This window comes from Nuphar pumila, chromosome 2 (assembly GCF_984573655.1).
Source record: "Nuphar pumila chromosome 2, dmNupPumi1.hap1.1, whole genome shotgun sequence".
Taxonomy (NCBI): domain Eukaryota; kingdom Viridiplantae; phylum Streptophyta; class Magnoliopsida; order Nymphaeales; family Nymphaeaceae; genus Nuphar; species Nuphar pumila.
The window spans coordinates 75,177,449-75,198,688 of NC_143250.1; the positions used below are offsets into that span (position 1 = coordinate 75,177,449).

The 21,240-nt window shown below is 35.6% G+C and overlaps 1 protein-coding gene across 1 annotated transcript in view; it reads right to left on the bottom strand.

Moving 5' to 3' along the window:
- Positions 1–16,214, bottom strand: part of LOC149845778 (GTP-binding family protein) — a 72,974-nt gene extending 56,760 nt beyond the window's left edge. Inside the window, exons 1-2 of the mRNA XM_089995997.1 lie at positions 15,577–16,214; positions 14,596–14,685 (exon numbers count right to left, since the gene is read on the bottom strand). Coding sequence (XP_089852123.1) covers positions 14,596–14,685; positions 15,577–16,095 — 609 coding nt within the window. The 5' untranslated portion in view covers positions 16,096–16,214. The remainder of the gene's footprint in view (positions 1–14,595; positions 14,686–15,576) is intronic.
- Between the last annotated feature and the right edge of the window lie 5,026 nt (positions 16,215–21,240).

A 21,240-nucleotide genomic window follows, 5' to 3' on the forward strand; every position in this document is an offset into this window, starting at 1 on the left:
TATATAACTATATATGTGTGTGTGATTGGTTATGTGAAATCATGAAAACATGCTTAGTTATTTTATATATATGTGTGTGTGTGTGTGCTACTTTGCTTTTGGGATTTTTTCTATGAAACATTGAAAGCATGCACATGCACAGTTAATTTTAATTGATTATGTTTTTTATATATGTGTGTGTTACTTTGTTTCTGATGATTTTTTCTATAAAAGCCTGAAACTGAAAGCATGTTTAGTATTATGAATTATGTAATATGTTATTTATAAATGTATGTGTTATTGTGCTTTTATGAAAGGTTTAAAGCATATTTTGCTGATTATACTGAATATGCTATGAATAATTGAAAATATATATATATACATATTTGTGTGTTTACTATTTTATATATATATATATATATATATATATATGTATATTTTGGTTATGTATATTAACATATTTTGTGAAAGCATGTGTAATTTTGTATTTGTGGAATGAAAACATCTTATTAGTAAAAGAATTAAACATATTTTTATGTATATATGGTTTTTATTGATTTAGAGAAGGCATACGATAGAGTGCCTAGGGACGTTCTCTGGTGGACAATGATGAAGAAAGGTGTTTCTCTCAAGTACATTAGTATAATTAAAGATATGTATGAAGGAGTAGTAACCAATGTCTGCACTTGTGGAGGGGTGACAACCAATTTTCCGATAACGGTTGGGTTACATCAAGGATCTGCTTTAAGCCCTTTCCTATTTGCGATAGTGATGGATGAGCTTACGCGATCAATTCAAGAAAATGTACCGTGGTGTATGTTGCTTGCTGATGATATTGTTTTGATTGATGAGTCTAGAGCTGGGGTTAATGCTAAGTTAGAATTATGGAGACAGACATTGGAAGCTAGAGGTTTTAAGTTGAGTAAGAGTAAGACTGAATATATGGAATGTCGGTTTAGTAAGCAATGAATTAGTGATGGGAGTGTAGTGAAGCTTGGTGAGCAAGAAATACCGGTGAATGATTATTTCAAATATTTGGGATCCATCATTCAAAAGTATGGAGAAATTGATGGAGATGTAAATCATAGGATAAAGGTTGGGTGGATGAAATGAAAAAGTGCAACTGGAGTGTTGTGCGATCGTAGAATGCCATTGCAGTTGAAGGAAAAGTTTTATAGGACGACTATTAGACCCGCTTTACTATATGGTACGGAATGTTGGGCTGCCAAGAGACATCATATTCAAAAAATGAGTGTAGCTGAGATGCGGATGCTTAGATGGATGTGTGGAAATACAATAAAAGATAAGATTCGGAACGAGGAGATACGTAAGAAGGTAGGTGTTGCACCCATTGAAAATAAGATGCGAGAGAATCGTTTACGGTGGTTTGGACATATTCGGCGAAGGCCTAATGATGCTCCAGTTAGAAGGTTGGAGAAATGGGAAAATATATTAGTTAAAAGAGGTCGGGGTAGGCCTAGGAAGACTTGGATGGAGATGATAGGAAAGGATATGAATGCTTTGAACCTCACCGAGAACATGGCATTGGATAGAAATGATTGGAGGAAAAGGATTCATGTGGAAGACCCAAAATGAATTTCTTTTTTGGTTCATATCGCTGACTCCAATTGTTTTGGGATGAAGGCGTAGTTGTTGTTGTTGTTGTTGTTGTTGTTGTATATTTGTGTATTTTTTATATTTTAATTAGGGTACCGATTAGTCACTGCCTAGCGCTTTTGAATATATATATATATATATATATATATGAGAACTGAACATATTAGGCCCTCTTTTCTTGTTCAGACCCTTTGAAGCGTTTTATGATAAATCCAAACTGTTAGATGTGTTTAGAGTTAAGATAGATGTATTCTTTTGTACATATATAAGTATGTATCCGTGTATATATATATATATATATAAATATATATTATATATATACAATATAATATAATATATATTTATATACATTATATATTGTATGTATATATATGATTAGTCAACATTGGTTGACTTCTAGTGTAATATCGTGTATGTTTATACTATATTAAATGTTGGAATTTAGAAAAAATTGGCTAAGTGTCGTAACATCGGTAAAATACTCAATATTAGGTGGTGTTAATTGAATCTGGGTTCGGCCAAGGTCTCATTGACAAGACCTAAACGAGCCAAACAAGCTATGATAAAAACTTTTATTTTTGACCTTTAAAATCAAGCAAAATTCAGTAGAAATTCGAGTTAAATTCAGGCGAAATTCAGGATATATATTCAGATGTGTCTCAAAATTCTGAATTCATCGATATTTCACTTTTCTGAACTCGGGCTACGGTTGGCCCAAAAATCGCATTTTTCAAAAAAGGCCCGCCTCGATAAGACCGGGTCTAGATTGGATCACACTGGATCAGATCCATATGATCCAAGTTAATATTGAGTTATGCGTATATGAAAGTTATGATGCACCACCGGTTCAATACTTATGGAATTGTGTGTGTGGTTGATGAATCATTGTATTTTGCTGGTTAAATTTCTTATGCAGTTCTTTGCTTGTAATAGTTAGCCTACTTGTGCGAGTAGAATGCTTGTAATAATTTTAGCATTGTGCTCATGATAGTTGCTCCGTGAATCTGTTGAATTTAAATTGCTATATAATTGCCTGCCTACTTGACATATTAAATTATTCTGCTTAATTATGTTCTATATTGTCCTGCCTGTGCACCTACCAGTTTTTAGTGAAACTGACGCATTTTATGGGCAGGTATTGGATAGGTAATACAGTCTGCGATGGCACGATGGTGTGATGAGATCAAGATAGAGCTTTTTCCCTGACGTTTCGCTCCTGAGAACATGTTGGTAAATTTGGTATAAAGGGTATTTCAATATTTCTCTTTTTATTAAACCTTGAGTTACTAAAACTATTTTAGTAAACTTCTTCTTGGTTTCAACAAACAAATTATTCATCATTGAAATTGCATTTTAAAACCATTTGATTGAAATAGTTGTGCGGAATTCGGTAAAGAAAAGTTTACGCTGTAATGCGCTCAAGGTCCATTGACTTGTGGTTTTAAAAATATCATTTTCCGCTGAAGTACTATTTAAACTCTGATTATTGTATGATTTCAAAGCTTTATAAACTATTCTAAAAGTTACAAGTCCTGGATTTTTGGGGCGTTACAGGTCCACTGCCATCCCTATTAGGGTTTGGTCCAAGTTATCCATTTGCATTTGGGTATGGATTTGGATCTTGGATCCAATCTAAATATGAAATCCATCCATGACAATTTTAAAACTAAGGTAAATTTAAAGTTTTAAAAACAACTTTATAATAAAGCAAGTATGATACAGAGTTCTCCCTGGGGTAGAACTCTACCCCATGAGGATCTTCCAGAAGGGTCGTCCCCTATAGAATATTCCTTAAAAAAATTAAAAATAATAATAAAATAAATATTAAAAATAATCTAGAAGATAAGGAGGTTAGGGAGTGGTGTTCTATACTTGGTAGAACTCTACCTATATGAGAGGAATCTAGAGGAGACATCACCCCCTCTCTAGAACAATTAGAAAAAACATACAAAAGGGGTCTAGAGAGATCGCTCTCTAGAACTCGTGTTCTAGAGAGAGAGTTGAGAAAAAACAAGAAAAGAAGAAAAATCATGTGGTTTAGAAAAGAAAAATAAAAGAGAGAAAAAAAAGGGAAAAGAAGAAAAAAAATCATCATCGATGATTTTTCTCTAGTTTTTTTTATCTACGATTCAAGGTACGGGTTTCTCTCTTAATTTGCTCGGGAAAGAGAATCATATAAATTGATTTAAGCATGAGTTTAGAGGGGAAAAAGGGAAATCTGATTTCAAATATATATATATATATATATATATATATATATATATAATTTATTTATTTCATGATTGTCGGTTTTCCCTATTCATGCATCTGAATATATATATATAGGTAAATATATTTCAAATTTATCGATTTTCCCTACTCATGCATCTAAAAATATGTGCATGATCCAGATCTGTCTATGTTATTGCTTATGCTTATAAGAGTATGCATGTAGATCGGTTTTGTCGATTTTTTCTTATTCATACATACCGAATATATGTATATATATATACTCAGATTTGTCGACCTTCTTGATCATGCATCTTAAAGATTTCATGTGGTTCAGATTTGTCGAATTTCTCATGCTCAAGCAATCTCTCTCTCTCTCTCTCTCTCTCTCTCTCTCTCTCTCTCTCTCTCTCTCTCTCTATATATATATATATATATATATATATATATATATATATATATATATATATATCCAGGTTTGTTGAGTTTCACGTTCATGCAAAATGAATATATTCATGTATATATATTTCAGATCTGTCTATTTCACTGATCATGCATCTAAATATATATACCTGGTTCAGATTTGTTTATTTTTCATGCATATGAAACTATGCATATGGTTTAGACTTAACGATTTACCTGTTCATGTATCTGAGAAAATACAGGTAGTCCAGATTGTCGATTTCATTGCTTAAAGAAAAATATGTGCATTTCAGTCCTGCCAATATTTTTTGTTATGTATATCTTATTTTAATTTTAATTTTTAGCTTTTGAGCAAGATATTCAGGTCTGGCCGACTCATGTACATGATTCTGATCATATACATGGATCAGACCAGCCCATTTAGATGTATATTCAAGTCTGACAGACCCATGTACATGATTCTGATTATACACATGGATCAGACCAGCCTATTTACATGTTTCCTCAGGTCTGGCAGACCCATGTACATGGATCAGACCAGCAGGATGAGATGTATAAGCCCAGTAAATTGCTAACATGTTTATTTCGTGTCTGACAACTGTTTACTTTTTTGTTCTGTCCAGCTGAATTTGCTGACCCATGTACATGATTTTGATCATATACATGGATCAGCCAGCTATGGAATATGAAAACTTATGTTTGGCTGACCCATATACATGAATTTAATCATGTAAATAAATCAGACCAGTTGTTGTTCATACATATGTAGCTGATCCATGCATGTATATGAATCAGCCTAGCTGATGATATTTGTGAGTATTCGATACATGTACATAAGTCTGATCATATACATGAATCTGACCAGCAGTGAATGGTTTTCTGCTGGTCGATACATGTACATGAACCTAATCAGCATATTGATATTTTCTGTTTTGCCGATTTGTGCACATGAATAAAGCATGTACATGAATCTGATCGACTCTTGAAAATTTTCTGCATAGCCGATTTATGCACATGAAGATGATCATGTCCATGAATCTGATTGGAATATGTATTTTTTTATTTGATACATAGATCTGATTCTAAACCAATCAGTTTGCAATTGTGCATGTCATACGCATGAACCTGAAAATAATTAGATGTGACTATGATGATATGAATGAAATTGATCATGAATGGTGTGGCCTGCATGTAATAACCGTATTTTTTGTTATTTGTTTGAATTTTTTTTATTATAATGGGTAAATTATTTTGATTTGGGCCTGGGATCCAAGTTTCGGATCCAGGACCCATAAAGGGGTCTTTATATATATATATAATTTATATCGTATAAATTTATATGTATATATAAATGCAATAAATTTAACTAATTTAATTATTTAATTGAGAATTATTTAAAATAATACGTAAATGGGCCTAGGATCCACATTCCGGATCCAAGATCCAGATATGATCTCTATGTAGATAGGTATAATACCTTATATATATACTTAAGAAAAAAAAAATGACACATATATATATTTTACGTAAGTATATCATGGGATCCACGATTGGATCCATTCGGATCCAACCCGTGGATCCATATCGCGTGGGTGGTGCGGGTCCAAAACTGTGGCTGGACCCGGGTCACGGACCTAGACCCGAACCGCACCCCGCGTAGCAGGTAAGTAAAACGTAAGAAAAAAAAGGCTTACACCCGATAAAACGCACAGTTAGGGTTCTGAATGAACCCTAACACAGCAGAACCCCAAATTCGCAAAGGGGGGAGAGGGGGGCGATGCGCAGCCGCCGGGGAGGTTTCCTCATTTTTCGGGCACTCTCCTACAAGAGGGGGGTCTCCGAGTCTCGCCCTCCCACACCTCTCCTCCTCATCTCTGCCTCTCATCTCTCTCGTTCTCTCCCCCTTTCTCCTGTCCTTTCCCTTGTGTGCGGCAACCACCGACGCCGATCGACGAAGTCAGTCCCCCAACTGCTGTCACCAGCAACCAGAGCCATCAACGACCTCCTTGACGTCTCTCTCCCTCTTGTTTGTGTGCGCGAGAGCAGGACCACCGCTGTCGGCGACCTCCTTCTCTCACGGCAGCAACCCCCAAACACTGGTTCAAAGGTACGGGTTCTCTTTTGATTTCAAATAAGAATGGGAATATAGGTTTGTATCTCATGCAATAGTTTGGTAGAGTTTCGGTGTTCTTACAGATGTATTATCCTTCAAGTTTGCTTTGGGTTTCCGTAACTCCCAAATCGACAGATTTGGAGGATTTCAGCTGCTGTGAATTCTAATCGGAAAAAAAAAAAAAGAGGTTGGGGGTCTGCGATTTCTGAAGTAGGGTTTGGTATGATTTGTAGGGTTCTTGCGATACTAGCAGTGTATTGGGTATCAAGCATGTGACATACTACGTCATGACCCATATGCGTGAACCTAAAGTGTTCAAACTTTCTAATCTGCGGGTTTTGGGCTTTGGAATATATATATGAGAATCTCTGACCTGTGTGTGTGCATTGAAAATATTCTAACGCACTTTCAATTCCTGATATGTGTATCTTGTTTTGGAAAATATTTTATATGTATGTTTAAATTGGGAATCTTTGATCAGCATGTGTGCGGTGGAAATATTCTGAAGCATTTTTCAACTTGAAATATGCGTATTTGGCTTCGGAAAATATTTTGGATGATTGTTTAAAATGAGAATCTCTGATATGTGCATTTGAATTTTGCTTCATGTGTTTGTGTTGGAAACATTCTGCAGCAAAGGGCTCTGGTTGTTTCCATAATCAATTGTTGTAGGGTCTGCCGTGTTTTTGGTTGTGTGTTTGTTTCAAGTATGAAAAGCAGTGCGGCAACCCATTTATGTGGGCTTAATTTGTGCAAAATGCAGAATCTCAATTCAGTGTGTGTGCTGAATACAAATGTTTGATTTTGCATGTAAAAAGTTTTGGGAAATTGATATTCAGACCTTGGAATATCATATATCGAGTAGTATGATTCTATATTATGTATTGTTTAATATTTTGTGTCATCTTGCTACACTGTCATATTTCTAAATTCAAATAAAAACTCATTGGGACTGATATCACATGCCATAGGTTTGAACAGGTTTTTTTTTCTTTTACTGTTTATGAAAAAAAAATGATTAATATGCTTGTCGAATATTGAAGGAGGTAGTGTAGTAAGTACAGAATTCTATTTGCATAAGTCTGCATGTTGAGCATTTTCCTTATACTTGGAAACGTGTAATGTTGTACATTAATAAAGCATGGAATATCTGTGTTTCGAAATTGTTAACTAATGAAAGGCGTGAATTGTTTTGGGAATAATCTGAATATAATTGTCATTTCTAAACATGCAGTCTGTGTAAATTATGAAGCTTGTCCAATCCTAAGCTAGGTATTGGTCTTGGCATAAAACGGTCAGACCTCTGATCGTTTTGTGTGTGTGGGAGTTTGATCCAGGATCAGATTATGTGAGTGAGAGTTGATCTTATATGCATATATATACCATTTTATGTTAAACTGCCATGCGATAATGCTAATAGGTGTTAATACAATAATATGTATACTCCTCCTATTCTTAGTTTGTAGGTGACTTGCAGAAATTGTATTACGCTTTGCATGCATTTAATGGTTGTCTTTTGAATAGTCAATCTGAGCCTTCTTTGAGATTTTAGAGACAAAGGTTGGAGACTTTATAGTAGTTACATGAAGTTGAATATACAGGGGGTATCTACTTACACATAGATGCATCACTGATTTAAGTCATCATGTAGTTCTAAAATACAGGGATCTTGAAAGTTTATTGTTATTACACTTACATACTTATATACTTACATGCATGTTTTGCCAAGGAAAGAATGGTGTTAGAATCGACATACTATGCTTGAGTAAGACATTAGCGCAAGATTGCTTGCATATGCACGTGCATACATGCATTGATGTGTGTTTCACATGTACATAAATGCATGAGTTGTTCATTGTTCTATTTGAGATGACTCATGAGTGAATGCATGTATGTAGAATGATTTTGTAAAGGCACACGCACATGAATGGTGAACACATGCATATGAATGGGACATATCATGCACATGGTTAAATTGACGTGTATAAATATGCAATTGGAAGCATGTTGACCTTATTGCATACATTGCAAGTTGTTATGGTTTTTACGTATGATGCATCGATGGTCTAAATGAATCATCAGAGGCTTGGAGAGCCTTGAGATCTGGCTTGCTCTTTCTTTAATTGTTTAAATGCATCGCAAAAATCACATTTATATTATGGTTTTAATTGCGATGTTCTATTGTTGCCATGGGTGGTAGACCGTATAGAGTTGCGCATGCTGATTTGCAAGCTTATGTTTGCATGTTGATTTGCAAGCTTATGTTATTCATTTTGCATGCTGATTTGCAAATGAAAAGAGATAATTAATAACAAGATAAAACAAAGTGAAGAACAATGTAATTTATGTTTCCTTGATGTCCCTTCTTTAGTGTGGGAATCTTGGAAGTTGCGGTTTGGGGAAAACCGTGAGGATACAAAAACTCTGTGTATATTGTTGTTGCTCCTGAACTCGATATTGAGGTTTTTCTCCTGACCACGGTTTTAGGAAGAATCTGCCACTTTGCTTGGGGGTGGTGTGTAAACACAACTGTTATTTTGGTATACCAAGAAAGTGGCATCAATGAATGTTGTTTTCATGGTGTCCCCGACATTGATGTTGTTTTCCAATGTTCTGATAGAAGATGTTGTTTTCTGATATCGGCCGAGGGCTAAGTTTGGAACTCAGTAATAAAATACAAATTGTGTGTTAAGCTACCCTAAGAACCCAACTTGACCTCGAGAATTTTACCCGTTTGGTGTATCCGCGGGCAACGGTAATTAAAAATAGGAACTTAAATTGTATGTATTTAATAGGGCATGCATATGGAAAGAGGGAAGCTTAAATGAAAGATAATAAAGGGTTCATGCATTGCACATAAATCATGCATATTCCTGTTATGCATTAGATCATGCATGTTTATTTGTTCCCTTAGATGTTATATATTGATAAATGCATGGTGTTGTTCTTTGATGCATGTTAAATGCCCTTATTGCTTAAATTGTGAGCCATGTGGTTTATTAAATGTTCTCTCATGCTTAATAATTGTTTCTCTCTTTCATGAACGATTAATTGTCTTATGAATTGGTTATAATTGTATCCCTCTAAAATATTACATGAATCTTATTTATGTCTTTTATTCTTATTTGATTCACTAGAGGGACCTGTAGGCAGGATTCTTCGGATTTTGACACCCTACTTTTATGGTTTTTTGTAGACACCAGTGATCAGTAAAGTCGACTGGCTTCTGATAGAAATACAAGGGCCACAATTGCTTCAAACTGTTTCACTTATGAACAGAGTGGCTCTACTTTTGTTTCTTTTAGTTTTTTTATTTCCTGCAGACTTGAGTATGAGACTATTATAGATTCTTTAATAAAAGATTTTGGTTGGTCGGTTATGGATGATAAATGTAAGTTTGTTTGTGGTGTGTGGTTATCCAGCTGAAATTGGAACTGTAAGGACCCCAGGTCTCTAAGAAGATTTCCTCAACTCTTAAAAAAAAATATGCATTTTCAAGGGGTATGAATTGGGGTCGTTACACTGCAAGCATTGTATTCGCATGCGTATGTACTTAGCTTAATGTGCATTTATTTTGTATTTTGAATGTGCATTGTGAACATTTTTTAAAATTATGTATGCTTATGTTCACTGAAATTTTCCAATTTGCATAAATTACTTATTAAGATATGTTAGTGGTTACGTGTGAACCACTATGGGTCATGTAGGCCAGGAACATGTATTGCTCCAATGTTGATTTTATTTATGCATATTGCAAAATCTATTTCTAAAAAATATTGTTTTTTCAAATTTAATTACACTATTAAATTGTGAGGGTCAGGGCTCGAAATTGTTTTTTGCATATTGATTTGCAAAACAGTTATTGTGTAAAGAACTTAAATTTTGATTTAAAATGATAAAAGATACCAAAACAGTATAATTAATCTCTTCCTTGACGTCCCTTCCACAATGTGAAAATCTTGGATGACGGTCATGAGAGACTGTGAGGATACTAAAACTCCATGTGTGATTGTACCCTTGAACTCTATGTGTGGTTCACCTCCCGGCCACGGTTTTAAAGAGATTTCAGCCACTTTGCCTGAGATGGTATTGTTATCTCAGCTGTAGTTATTGGTATACCAAGAAACCGGCGTCAGTAGATGTTGATTTCCCTGATGCCCCGACATTAGATATTGATTTTTAATATTTCGATAGATGGTGTTGATTCTTAATATCAATCGAGGAACAAATGTGAAACGTAGTAATTAAATACAAATTGTGTGTTAAGTTAGGACTGAGAACCTAACTCGAACTTCAAGAATTATACCCATTTTGAGTATCCGCAGATTTAAGAAAAATAGAAATTAAATGTGTGCCTTTAAATAGGGACATGCATGCAAAAGCAACTCTGATAAATAACTTAATAAGTTATTCATGCATGTGCAGTAAATCATGCATATTTTACTGTTCGGCATTAGTTCATACATCTTTACATATTTGAATTTGTATGATGTTTGGTTGAATGCTTGGATGGTAAGATAATTGTGGTAAGTTATTGCCTGTGATATTTCCTCTGAAATTTATGCATGAAGAAATTTGTGTTATTTCCTTTACTGTTTGGATTTTTAAAGGAATTCGTACGAGGACTGCGGTTCTTACCCGTTTTCTTAAAATTGTTTTACAGGCATAAATGCTCAGTGATGTCTTGGACTAGCTAACTGGAAGTTGCGAGGCTTATGATTGGTGTTTGAGTTCTGACTAGAGCACATGATTGGATATATAGTCGATTTTATATTCTTAGACATTTTGACTTATTGATTAAATTAATGAAGGTTGATTTTATTACTTGAAGGTGATTCAATGCATGGAATGGTTTGTGATTTGGTATATTAAATCTATGATGTGCCCCGGATCCTTTGGAAGTTTTCCGCAAATATTTAAAAAAAAATCCACTATTTTTCTCAGGTCAATTGGGATCGTTACAGCCTAGGTGCAGCTTTTGACAACTAAGCGCTTTGTTTATCTCTTTCTCTCACTCTCTTTATCTCTCGCTCTCTCTTTCTCTCTTGCTCCTCTGTTGCTTCTCTCACTCCCTCTTTCTCTCACTACTTCTTTCACTCTGTCTCAGGTTTTCTTCTTCTTTTATTCCCCACCCCCTTTTTCTCCTTCTTCTCTTTTCTTTTTTTTCTTTTTTTCTTCTTCCTGTTTTTTCGTCCCTTTTTCTTCTTCTTCTTCCTGTTCTTTCTATAACATGTTAATTTTGTTGATATATGCATAGTTATTACTTTCTGAATTTTTATTTGTTTCTGTGAATTTTTCTATAAAAGTCCAAAAGCATGTTTAGTATTAGTTTTTATGTAATGTATTATATACTATGTCACATGGGTGCGGGTGCGGGTGCGGGTGCGGGCGCGGGTGCGGGTGCGGGGATTCGGCACTTCCAAAAAACCCGGGTGCGGGGGTGCGGCAGGGGCAAAAATGTAAATATATATATATATATATAAGGGGGTCGGGGTTTTTCTGCTGTCAGCAGCTGACAGCAGGTGTCTGTCAGCTGCTGACAGCAGCTGACTGCTGTCAGCCTTGACAGACAGCTGCTGTCTGTCAGCCCTGACAGACAGCTGCTGTCTGTCAGGGCTGACAGGCAGATTTTTTTTAATGACAGACAGCAGCTGCCTGCCAGCCCTGTCTGTCAGGGCCCTGACAGCAGATTTTTTTTAAAAAAAAAATCAAATTCGCGGCCCATTTCACAGGGCAATTTTTTTTTTTTAAATCCAAAAAACAAATGGACCTAAATGATCCTGGGTGCGGTCAACGCACCCAGGATCGGGTTGACCGCACCCGGTGCCGCACCCGCACCCGCGTCGAGTCGCGTCGACGCGGGTGCGGCACCCTGCTAGCCGAATCCCTGTGACACAGATTATATATATGTGTGTTATTGTGCTTCTATGATTTTTTTTGTGAAATGTTGAATTCATATTTTGCTGATTATACTAATACATTATGAGTAATTGAATATATATTTATATATTGTTATATATATGTAATTATGTATCTTCTGTAATATAATATGAATTTTTATTAGTTGAATTTTTATTTTTCTGTGAAAGCATGCATAGTTAATGTTGTCGATTTTCTTTCTATCTTTTACAGTCCAATAGTATGTTAATTTTGTTGATATATGTATAGTCATTACTTTCTGAATTTTTATTTGTTTCTTTGAAATTTTTTATAAAATCTCATAAGCATGTTTAGGATTACTTATTATGTAATATATTATATATTTATAGTTTAGACTTTAGACATGAAGATTAGCACATAAGACATGGGTTACATGTAATTTTTTACTTTTTTAGTTATCATGAACTCTCAATAGTTTAATTATGATTTATGATTTGGATGTAAAGTTAATATTGTTAAGAGTTTAAATGTGTTTAAATTATGTAGTTGCCTACTTGCCTTTTATTTACATTGAACAAGTTATCAGTTGCATGGTTTGTTTATTCAATTGTTCATTTATTCTTCTTATTTGTCTATTGCTTATATTATGTCAATTGTTGTTAAGATTTTTGTATACATAATTTTAGTTTTTTTATCATGTTTATTCATGTTGTTAGTTGTATGGTTTGGTTATTCAATTGTTCATTTATTCTTAATTTTTTTAGAAGGTTATCAATTGCAGTTTTTTTATTCAATTGTTCATTTTTTCTTTTCATTTGTCTATTGATTATATTATGTCTATTGTTGACTTATTAATTTTTTTGTATACATGATTTTATTTTTTATATATTGTTCATTCACGTTGTTAGTTGTATGGTTTGTTTATTTATTCTTCAATTTTTTTAGCAGATTATTTAATATAATTGCTTTAAGTGTTGGACGACATGTTATGTTTTGTCTATTGCTTATTGTTGATTTATTTTATGTTGTATACATGTTTGTTATTAATTTTAACAATTTGTTTACATATTTTTTGTGTTTATTTGAGGTACCGCCTAGTCTTTTTAAGGGCTCACCACCTAGGCTCCACCTAGCACCTTTGACAACTAAGGTTGAGGCAAAGGTATATAAATTTATAAAGTTTATTTGTCATTTTTATGTGTTTATTTAAAGTTTTTATATCATACAAAATTCAACTAATTTTAATTTTTTCATGTCATCTTTTTAGACAATTAAAAAAAATTATCATCAAGGAAGCACAAAGAGCAATTTGATCTCATAAGTTTGAAATTTTTTTATGTATTAAATGCAGGGGTTCTAGAAGAAGCAGACATTCTAAATGAAAAGTACATTTAGTGGATAAATGTGCAAGGAGCTCAGAACGTAGATGATAAAGAGCCCATGTACATTGGAGATGATGCAAAAGTTGTAAGAGGAGAAGAAGAAGATGATAATGATGATGATGATGATGATTGATTGATGGTATATTTTAAAAAAACTTGTTCATTGTTTCATGTGTTATTTTTAAAAAACTTGGTTATGATGTCTTATGCAGCTCATAGAGACAAATGTTTCATATGTGATTTTATGATTGTATTTTGTACAATTCATCATTGTTTCATTTGTTATGATTTTTTTAGAATTTTTGCTATTTACTATGAATTTTTTGAAATTTTTAGAAAAAATTTATTCATAATTTATGATTTTGTACGACACAATACTTATCTTATTTTGGACCCGATCGATTCAGGTAAGATACGATACTTACTACCTTGGTATGTAGAATATTTACTTCCTGAAAAGAGCATATACACCAACCATTTGTATGTAAAATTGTAGATAGCACTTGTGCAACCCATTTATCATTCTGAATTACATTATATAATTGGTGGGGTAGGATATGTGGAATGGATAAATGCATACAAATACTGTAAAAGAAACAGAAATATCCAATGGCTCCTACATTGCCATATTTATAGTCATGAGAGCATAAAGTTGTATGCCAACTATAAGATGATCTTATAAGCATACTTGTTCCTTTCAAGTTATTCTTTATCCTGGATTTAAGGTTGTTGTGACGAAATACCAACAATTCAATCACAGTCAGCATACAAATATTGTCTACAAATCTGCACAATAATGACTGCTTTTTGCATTATTGGCAATTGATAATCCAAGGAGTTTTGCATTGAGAAGCTTGGATTCAAAAAGGCTCAAGAGCGAAATTTTATGTGCACGTCAAGATTGAATCACTAGTCTCGACTTAACCAAAATACAATTAGTTTTTTCATTGTACACAGAATAGCACTTAAGACATGAGAAAATGTTCACCGTACAATTTGAGTGTTTCCTTTTGTCATCACTCCAAGGACTTCATGAGTAGTTGTATTTGTCTTCCGCGAAACGGCTGAAACTTTGTTTCCAACCTACATCACACAATTCATAAGAAATTATGTGCTCTACTGTACGGTTGACCACACTGAAGAGAATAATAACACTGAGAAATACAAAAATTGTGCATGGTTGTTGATGTACGGCACAAAAACACGCAAATGTTGTATAAAGAAGGACAAGCACAGTGACAGGAATTTGGAAAGAGATAAGATAAAGTAATTCCAATAGTAATTGCCATAATCATGTTTAACACAGAATTACAAGCACAATTAGGAAAACATTTTGCATGGACGGCAGAACTACGGAAAACAATGTTGACAAAGTGGAACTCGTTTTGATTAAATAGTGGCATCAATTTGAAATATCCGGTTACCACAAGTACAAACTACACATTGAATTCCATGTTATATATCCATTTCTTTATTTATTTAATTACTTGAAACTCTCTGGATAGAATATTTATCCGCCTAGTGTGAGACAAATTTATAACTACCAAAAAAAAAATAGAGAACTGATGAGAGCATTACGAAAACATTTTCCAACTCTAACAACCAAATCTTTTCACGCATAAAAAAAAAATAAGTCATCTGCTTCAAAAAGAGTCAATCCCACCATATGTGACATGAAGGAAATTAGATAAAACGAAGAGCAAATTGAGACGGCTCCATACTCTCAAAAAGCCTTGAGCTACTTTCATGCCAATGATACACCAACTAGCTTATAACTCAGTATCTTCCTATCATGATTTAGTTTTATATTCAAAGAATGGCGAATAAACACGATTGAGAATAATAAAAGTGCTATCAAGTGATGAAAGTTGCTAATTATGGTTCCTGAGATGAATAATGCATCTTCATGTAATCAGGAACTGAGAAAGCGAAAATGAGGGAGGAGATAGAAAATACGCAAATGAGGGAACCAACCATGAAGTTCGTGAGAGCAGATTTGCCGGCATTAGGTGCCCCGACGATCCCGACAGACAACGACATCTGGTCTTCCTCCTTCACCACCATCCCGCCAACCCTCACCGCTTCATCCTCCTCTTCCTCATCGTCAGGCCGTTGCAACGCCGCTTGGAGAAGCGCCTTCGCCAGTCTCGTGGCGCGCTTATCATGTTGACCATCCCTCTTCTCCTTCACGGGCTTCCTATCCTCGCCGAAGAGGGACTTATCCACCTTGTCGCGGTATGCCTGATCCCATAGGGGTTGGCTGGCGGTAGTGGTGGTGGTGGTGGTGCCGGGGATGTCAAAATCGGCACTGTCGAACTGGGCGGGGACGCAGGAATCTTCTTCTTCGGGTTGAGGCTGAGCTCCGAAGGAACGGAGGATGGGAGGAAGGGGGGATGCAGTGATCGGGGTCAGCAATTTGTTTATGGGGGAGAGGGGGTTGAGGATGCTGGCGGTGGGTTTCCGGAGCACCGAGAATCTAAAGAGGGCTTGCATTTGAGTGGGAGCCTGCGCATGAAGTTGCTACGGCTGACTCCCTGCGAGGGTTTACGATAGCGATGATGATGACGACGTCCCTCCTGCTGTTGTTGTTGCTACTTCTCCAGCTCCAAGCCGCAACGAGTGAGGGCTTTTAGGGCTTTGGCGAACCTTAACGAATCCTCGGAAACAAAATAGAGCCGCAGGAGGGGAGGTTTCAAAATAATACTCGGAGAATGAATCCTTGAATTTAAGGCACGTTTGGAGAAAAGGTGAAATATTCACATGTACTTTTTCATATGAAAGTAAATCGTATGTGAAAATGAACCACAGACCACGTCTACTTCGCCCCCTCCACGTTTGGTTTGCTGGGCCACATGCGAGTAAGGTTGAACAACGAACCGAGCCAGCTCGGGCTCGGCTCATCCCATAAATAAGCCGAGCTTGAACTAAGCTCTGAGGCTTGGTCCATTAAATAAGCCGAGCTTGATCGACCGAATCAACTTTATGAGGCTTGGCTCGTATAATATTTGTATATATTATAAAATATAATTATATATATTAGTTAAAAAAATTGCCTCACCCTACCCCGCCTCGAGCTTCTTCCCTCTCTCTCTCCCTTGTTGAACTTGAACCCCATTCAAGCCAATTGGACCGAGTCAGGTTCGGTGCAAACAAGGAAACAGGGGACCGCACATCCAAGACCAAGCCGCTCTCAACGGCTAGCTGGGCCGAGCTTGGTGTCTCCATAAGGGACTGAGATGAGCTTGGCCTTGGCCGAACTCAACTCGATTGTGTCAAGCAAGAGGCAGCTTGATGCTGCCTCTGATCGAGCCAGGTTCGGATCAAGGAGAACTGAGCTAGACTCGATGCTAGCCGAGCTCAGCCCGATTGCGCCTCACAAGGTAGGCCGAGGGAGGAATTGTTGGGTTCGACCGAGCTGGTTCAGTGAAACCGAGCTAGACTCGATGCACCCAAGCCATCCCATGGGTTGGACCGAATCGAGACAGCATTAGCTTTTAATGTTGCTCGAGCATAGCAAGGGGACAAGAGAGGGCGCTTGGCAGTCAAGCCGAGCCACGCCTGGTCCCAAATTGGGACAAGACTAACCCTAGCTCGATCCTCCAACAGGGGAAAGGGGGCGAGGTCAACACCTAGACCACTGCCAAAGGTAGTGGCTGTGGCGGCTAGCTAAGGGCCCCAACCCTTCCCTGGTGGCGCGACAAGGAGAGACAGGAGAGGTAGGACAAATGGTGCCCTCCTGTTGGTAACAGAGAGAGAGACGAGAGAGGCAGGAGGGGTGATGCCCTCCTGCCGGTAATGGAGAGAGATGAGAGAGGCAGGAGGGTTGGCGCCTTCCTACCAATAACAAAGAGAGACGAGAGAGGCAAGAGGGTGGCACCTTCCTACTGAAAAGCAGGGAGAGATGAGAGGGGCATGAGGGCAACACCCTCCTGCTGTAAACACCCCAAAATTTTCTCATTCATCCACATACATTCCTTTCAGCGGATGTCGGCCCCCTTAGCAGTCTAGTCCTAGGACGATCCAAGTTTAGGTGTCATTTCACCCCATCTTGTCAAAAGATTTACCATTTTACCACTAGGTAATCTTAGATCCCAGTCAGTCAGAGTCGACCAAGCTCGTTTTTAAGTTCAGAATAGTTAGAATGTTTGTCATTTCTAGCTCTTCTGAGCTCACAATGAGCAAATCCTATTCATTTTATACCATTTCAGCTAAAATTGCTTCATTTCTTGATAAATAAGTTCATTTCTTGAGAAATGAGTTCATTTCTAGCTCGAATTCCAGTCAGTTGTTCCCGAGTCTGTCTATTTCAGTTAATCGTGTTCTTTTAAGTCCAACTTGAGCTCACCAGGAGTTCAAGTTGCTCGATTCCAGTTCAAATCCATTTACCATAGTGTTGGAATCCATTTTGGCCCATTTCGGCTCATTTCAACTGAAATTGAGCTAAATCCAGTTAGTTGAGCTGGTGTTTGAGCTTCAGATTTAGTTCATCTTAGTATTATTGATCTTCATTCCAGCTCAAACCCAGTGCGGTCTCATCACCCATTTCACTCCAGTGGTTATTTCTTATCATTTCTTTAAGAATTATACCATTTCTCGTTCATACAGCTTAAGATTTTGGTTGAGCTAGTGTTATTTTAGTTCCTCTGAGTTCAGAAGCCTTAGAATTCAATGTAAACTAGTCGCGATCAGTTCAAACCTCATTTTCAGTGTCACTCTAGTCCTTGTAAGGACAAAAACATTTTTCGAATAATTTTTGTCCAGAACTTCATTTTATCATTTCCCCAACTGGTACAACCACTAATCGGAGCTTAGATCTGTTATCTTCCTGAAAATTTTAGTTATATCCGAGACTCAATTTACGTTTGGATCGGATCCAATATCGAGTCTAATGTTGAGTCCTCAATTTTCATCCTTGAATAGGAATGTTTAATTCTTTGTCTCTGCCAAGGGTCCGAGGCTTCAAATCCCTCATCCCAGGTTTGCATATCATTTCATGTCATTTGCATCATTTCTTATTATTTCATATCATTTTATTGCATTTCATCGCATTGCATGTCATTACATGTCATTTTTTAGATCCATCAGTCTCGTTTTTCAAAATTTCAAATCCAGACTCGAGTTTTAAAACCTTGTTTTGAAATCAATTTTAAAAACCTGGGATTTAAATCAACATTTGTCATTTGGCCAATCCCCAAGGCTTTACATTCCTTATTTTAAAAAACATTCTCCTTAGAAAATCGATCTGGATTCATTTTGAACTCGCTTTTTAAACCAATTTTTAATTTTCACAACTTTCTTTAAGCAGGGCACACCTTACAGGGGTGTAAACCCTAATAACTCCATCTTTATTCAATTTAATTTTATTTTATGCTTTGTCCATTTCAAAAATACAAAAAAAAATTGCATGAATCTTGGTGTCTTTTTTTAAAGCTTTTGAAAAACTCATTTTTAACCCCTTTATTTTCAAGTTTTAAAATCATTTTTAAAAAATCAAATGGGGCCTACATTAGGTGGCGCCACATTTGAAGGTGTTTAGGTTAGTTTAGGTTTAGTTAGTGTTTTACTCAAGTTAGAAGTTTTAAAAAGTCAAAATTGATTTTAAAACTCCACATTTTTTTGGCATTTTAACCTTGATTTTTAACTTCTAGTTAGGGGTTTAAAAAATAAATATGGACCCACATTTGAGATTTTTAGAGTTTAATTATGATTCAATTAGGTTAATTATCTAATGTTTTGTTATGTTAGAACACCCCTAGAAGAATCCCCCCCCCTTTTTGCTTATCCCCTTTTAATTAACAGAGTTTCGATTAAATCAAAACTCTCAAAAAACAAAAGCTTAAAAAATTATAAATAGTCCCTGGGGATTTCGACCAAGACATCTTTCTCTCATCTCCTTATTCCTCAAGCCCCTCAAGTCCAGCAGCAGCCCCAAGGTGAGCATCCCTTTCCTTTTTTATTTTATTCTTTTTTTTATTGTTGTTTTCCATGATTTTTCATTGAATATTTCATTGTCGCCCCTTTATGTGTTAGATTTTTGCATTCTTTTCATTCAAGAATCATAAATATGATTCAAGAATATGATCTAATGCTCTCTTAACATGATTTTCACGTTTTTGATCCATTAGAAACGATTAGATCGTATTTATTTTGTTAAATGCCTGAAAAAGATCGAGATTCGACCTTTCTATAGGTCGAATCCTTCTTTTAATGGCTAGATCAATGCAAATCCATGCTCTTGTATTTTTTTTATTTTTCCCATGTTGTGTTTATGTTATTTTCATCTACATGTTCAAGCATGATCAAGATCCCTTGATTCCATATTTTTATGATTTTTACATGCATAAATCGGAATATATCATGATTAGGGTTTTATTTCTGAGATATGCAATTCTGACTGTTTGAAAATGATAATGTTTCGCCTGTTTATACTTATTATTTAAATCCAAATTTTTTATGGTAGGATCATGCACATGTCCACGGTTTTCCATAAAAAATCAGATTTTTTGAGTCTGTAACCCTGTTTTCAAAAATCAAAGTCGGGACCTGTTTCCTGCATTGTTTAAACATTGTGTAAATTCAGGTGCTACTTGCCGAGGTCATATCTCCCTCATCAAAGATCATTTTTTCAAATCCGTAAAAACGGTCATGTTTGTTAGAGTGTCTAGTTTATTCTGTAAAAAGTTTATAAAGTTCTACAGTTGATTTTTATTTTTCTTTAGCCCAAAATTAAACCTTGTGTTTCTTGAATCGCCAGGCTGGTTCGAATCTTGGTCCATCTTGCCGGAGCGATATCTCCCTAACCGGAGATGATCTCTCTGATCTGTAAAAAGAGTTATTTTCATCTGTGTGTCTACTTTATATGGTGTAAGTTTTATAAATTTTTACCATCATTTTCTATTTTCTTAAAGCCCAAAACCAGAGTCTGTGTTTCTTGAATCTTCAATCGCAATTCATAGGTAAAGCCAACTTGCCAGAATAATTCCTCCCTAACCAAAGTTCGTATAGACAATCCATAAAAAGTTATGTCTTCATCTGCATGTCTACTGTCTTTTATGAAATTTTTATAATTTTTTATTCTATTTTCTACCTTTCTTTAAAATCGAAACCAGATTTGTCTTTATTGCATCGTTATGCATAGGCCAGAATTAGGCGCATCTTGCCAGAATTGTATCTCCCTAACCGAAGATGCTTTTCTAATTTGTAAAAAGGGTTCTTTTCAATAATATGTTTAGTTTCTCTTTGAAAAAATTCATAAATTTCCACTACCGTTTGATATCCAATTCTGGTCTAACATTGTGACAGGTACGTGATTGTAGGTAAAATAGCATATTTTTGTTTTTTTATTTAATATTTATATTCAAAATAATCTCAAAAATATATTTTTCAATTGCATCTTATTTTTAGATTTATTGGAAGTGTTCATGTCATTTTTTGTAATTTTTTTAATTAATTTGTTGTGTTATTTAGTCATATCATATAAACGGGATGACCGCGAAGTTTCGATTTAACCCGAACACATGCAAATTTTGTTCTTTTTGCATATTTAATTACTTTCATCTATTATTTTCGTGATTTTAGAGTTTGATCATGTGCATAATAATATTAAAGTACTCTCCACCCAATTTGGCTTTGTTTTGA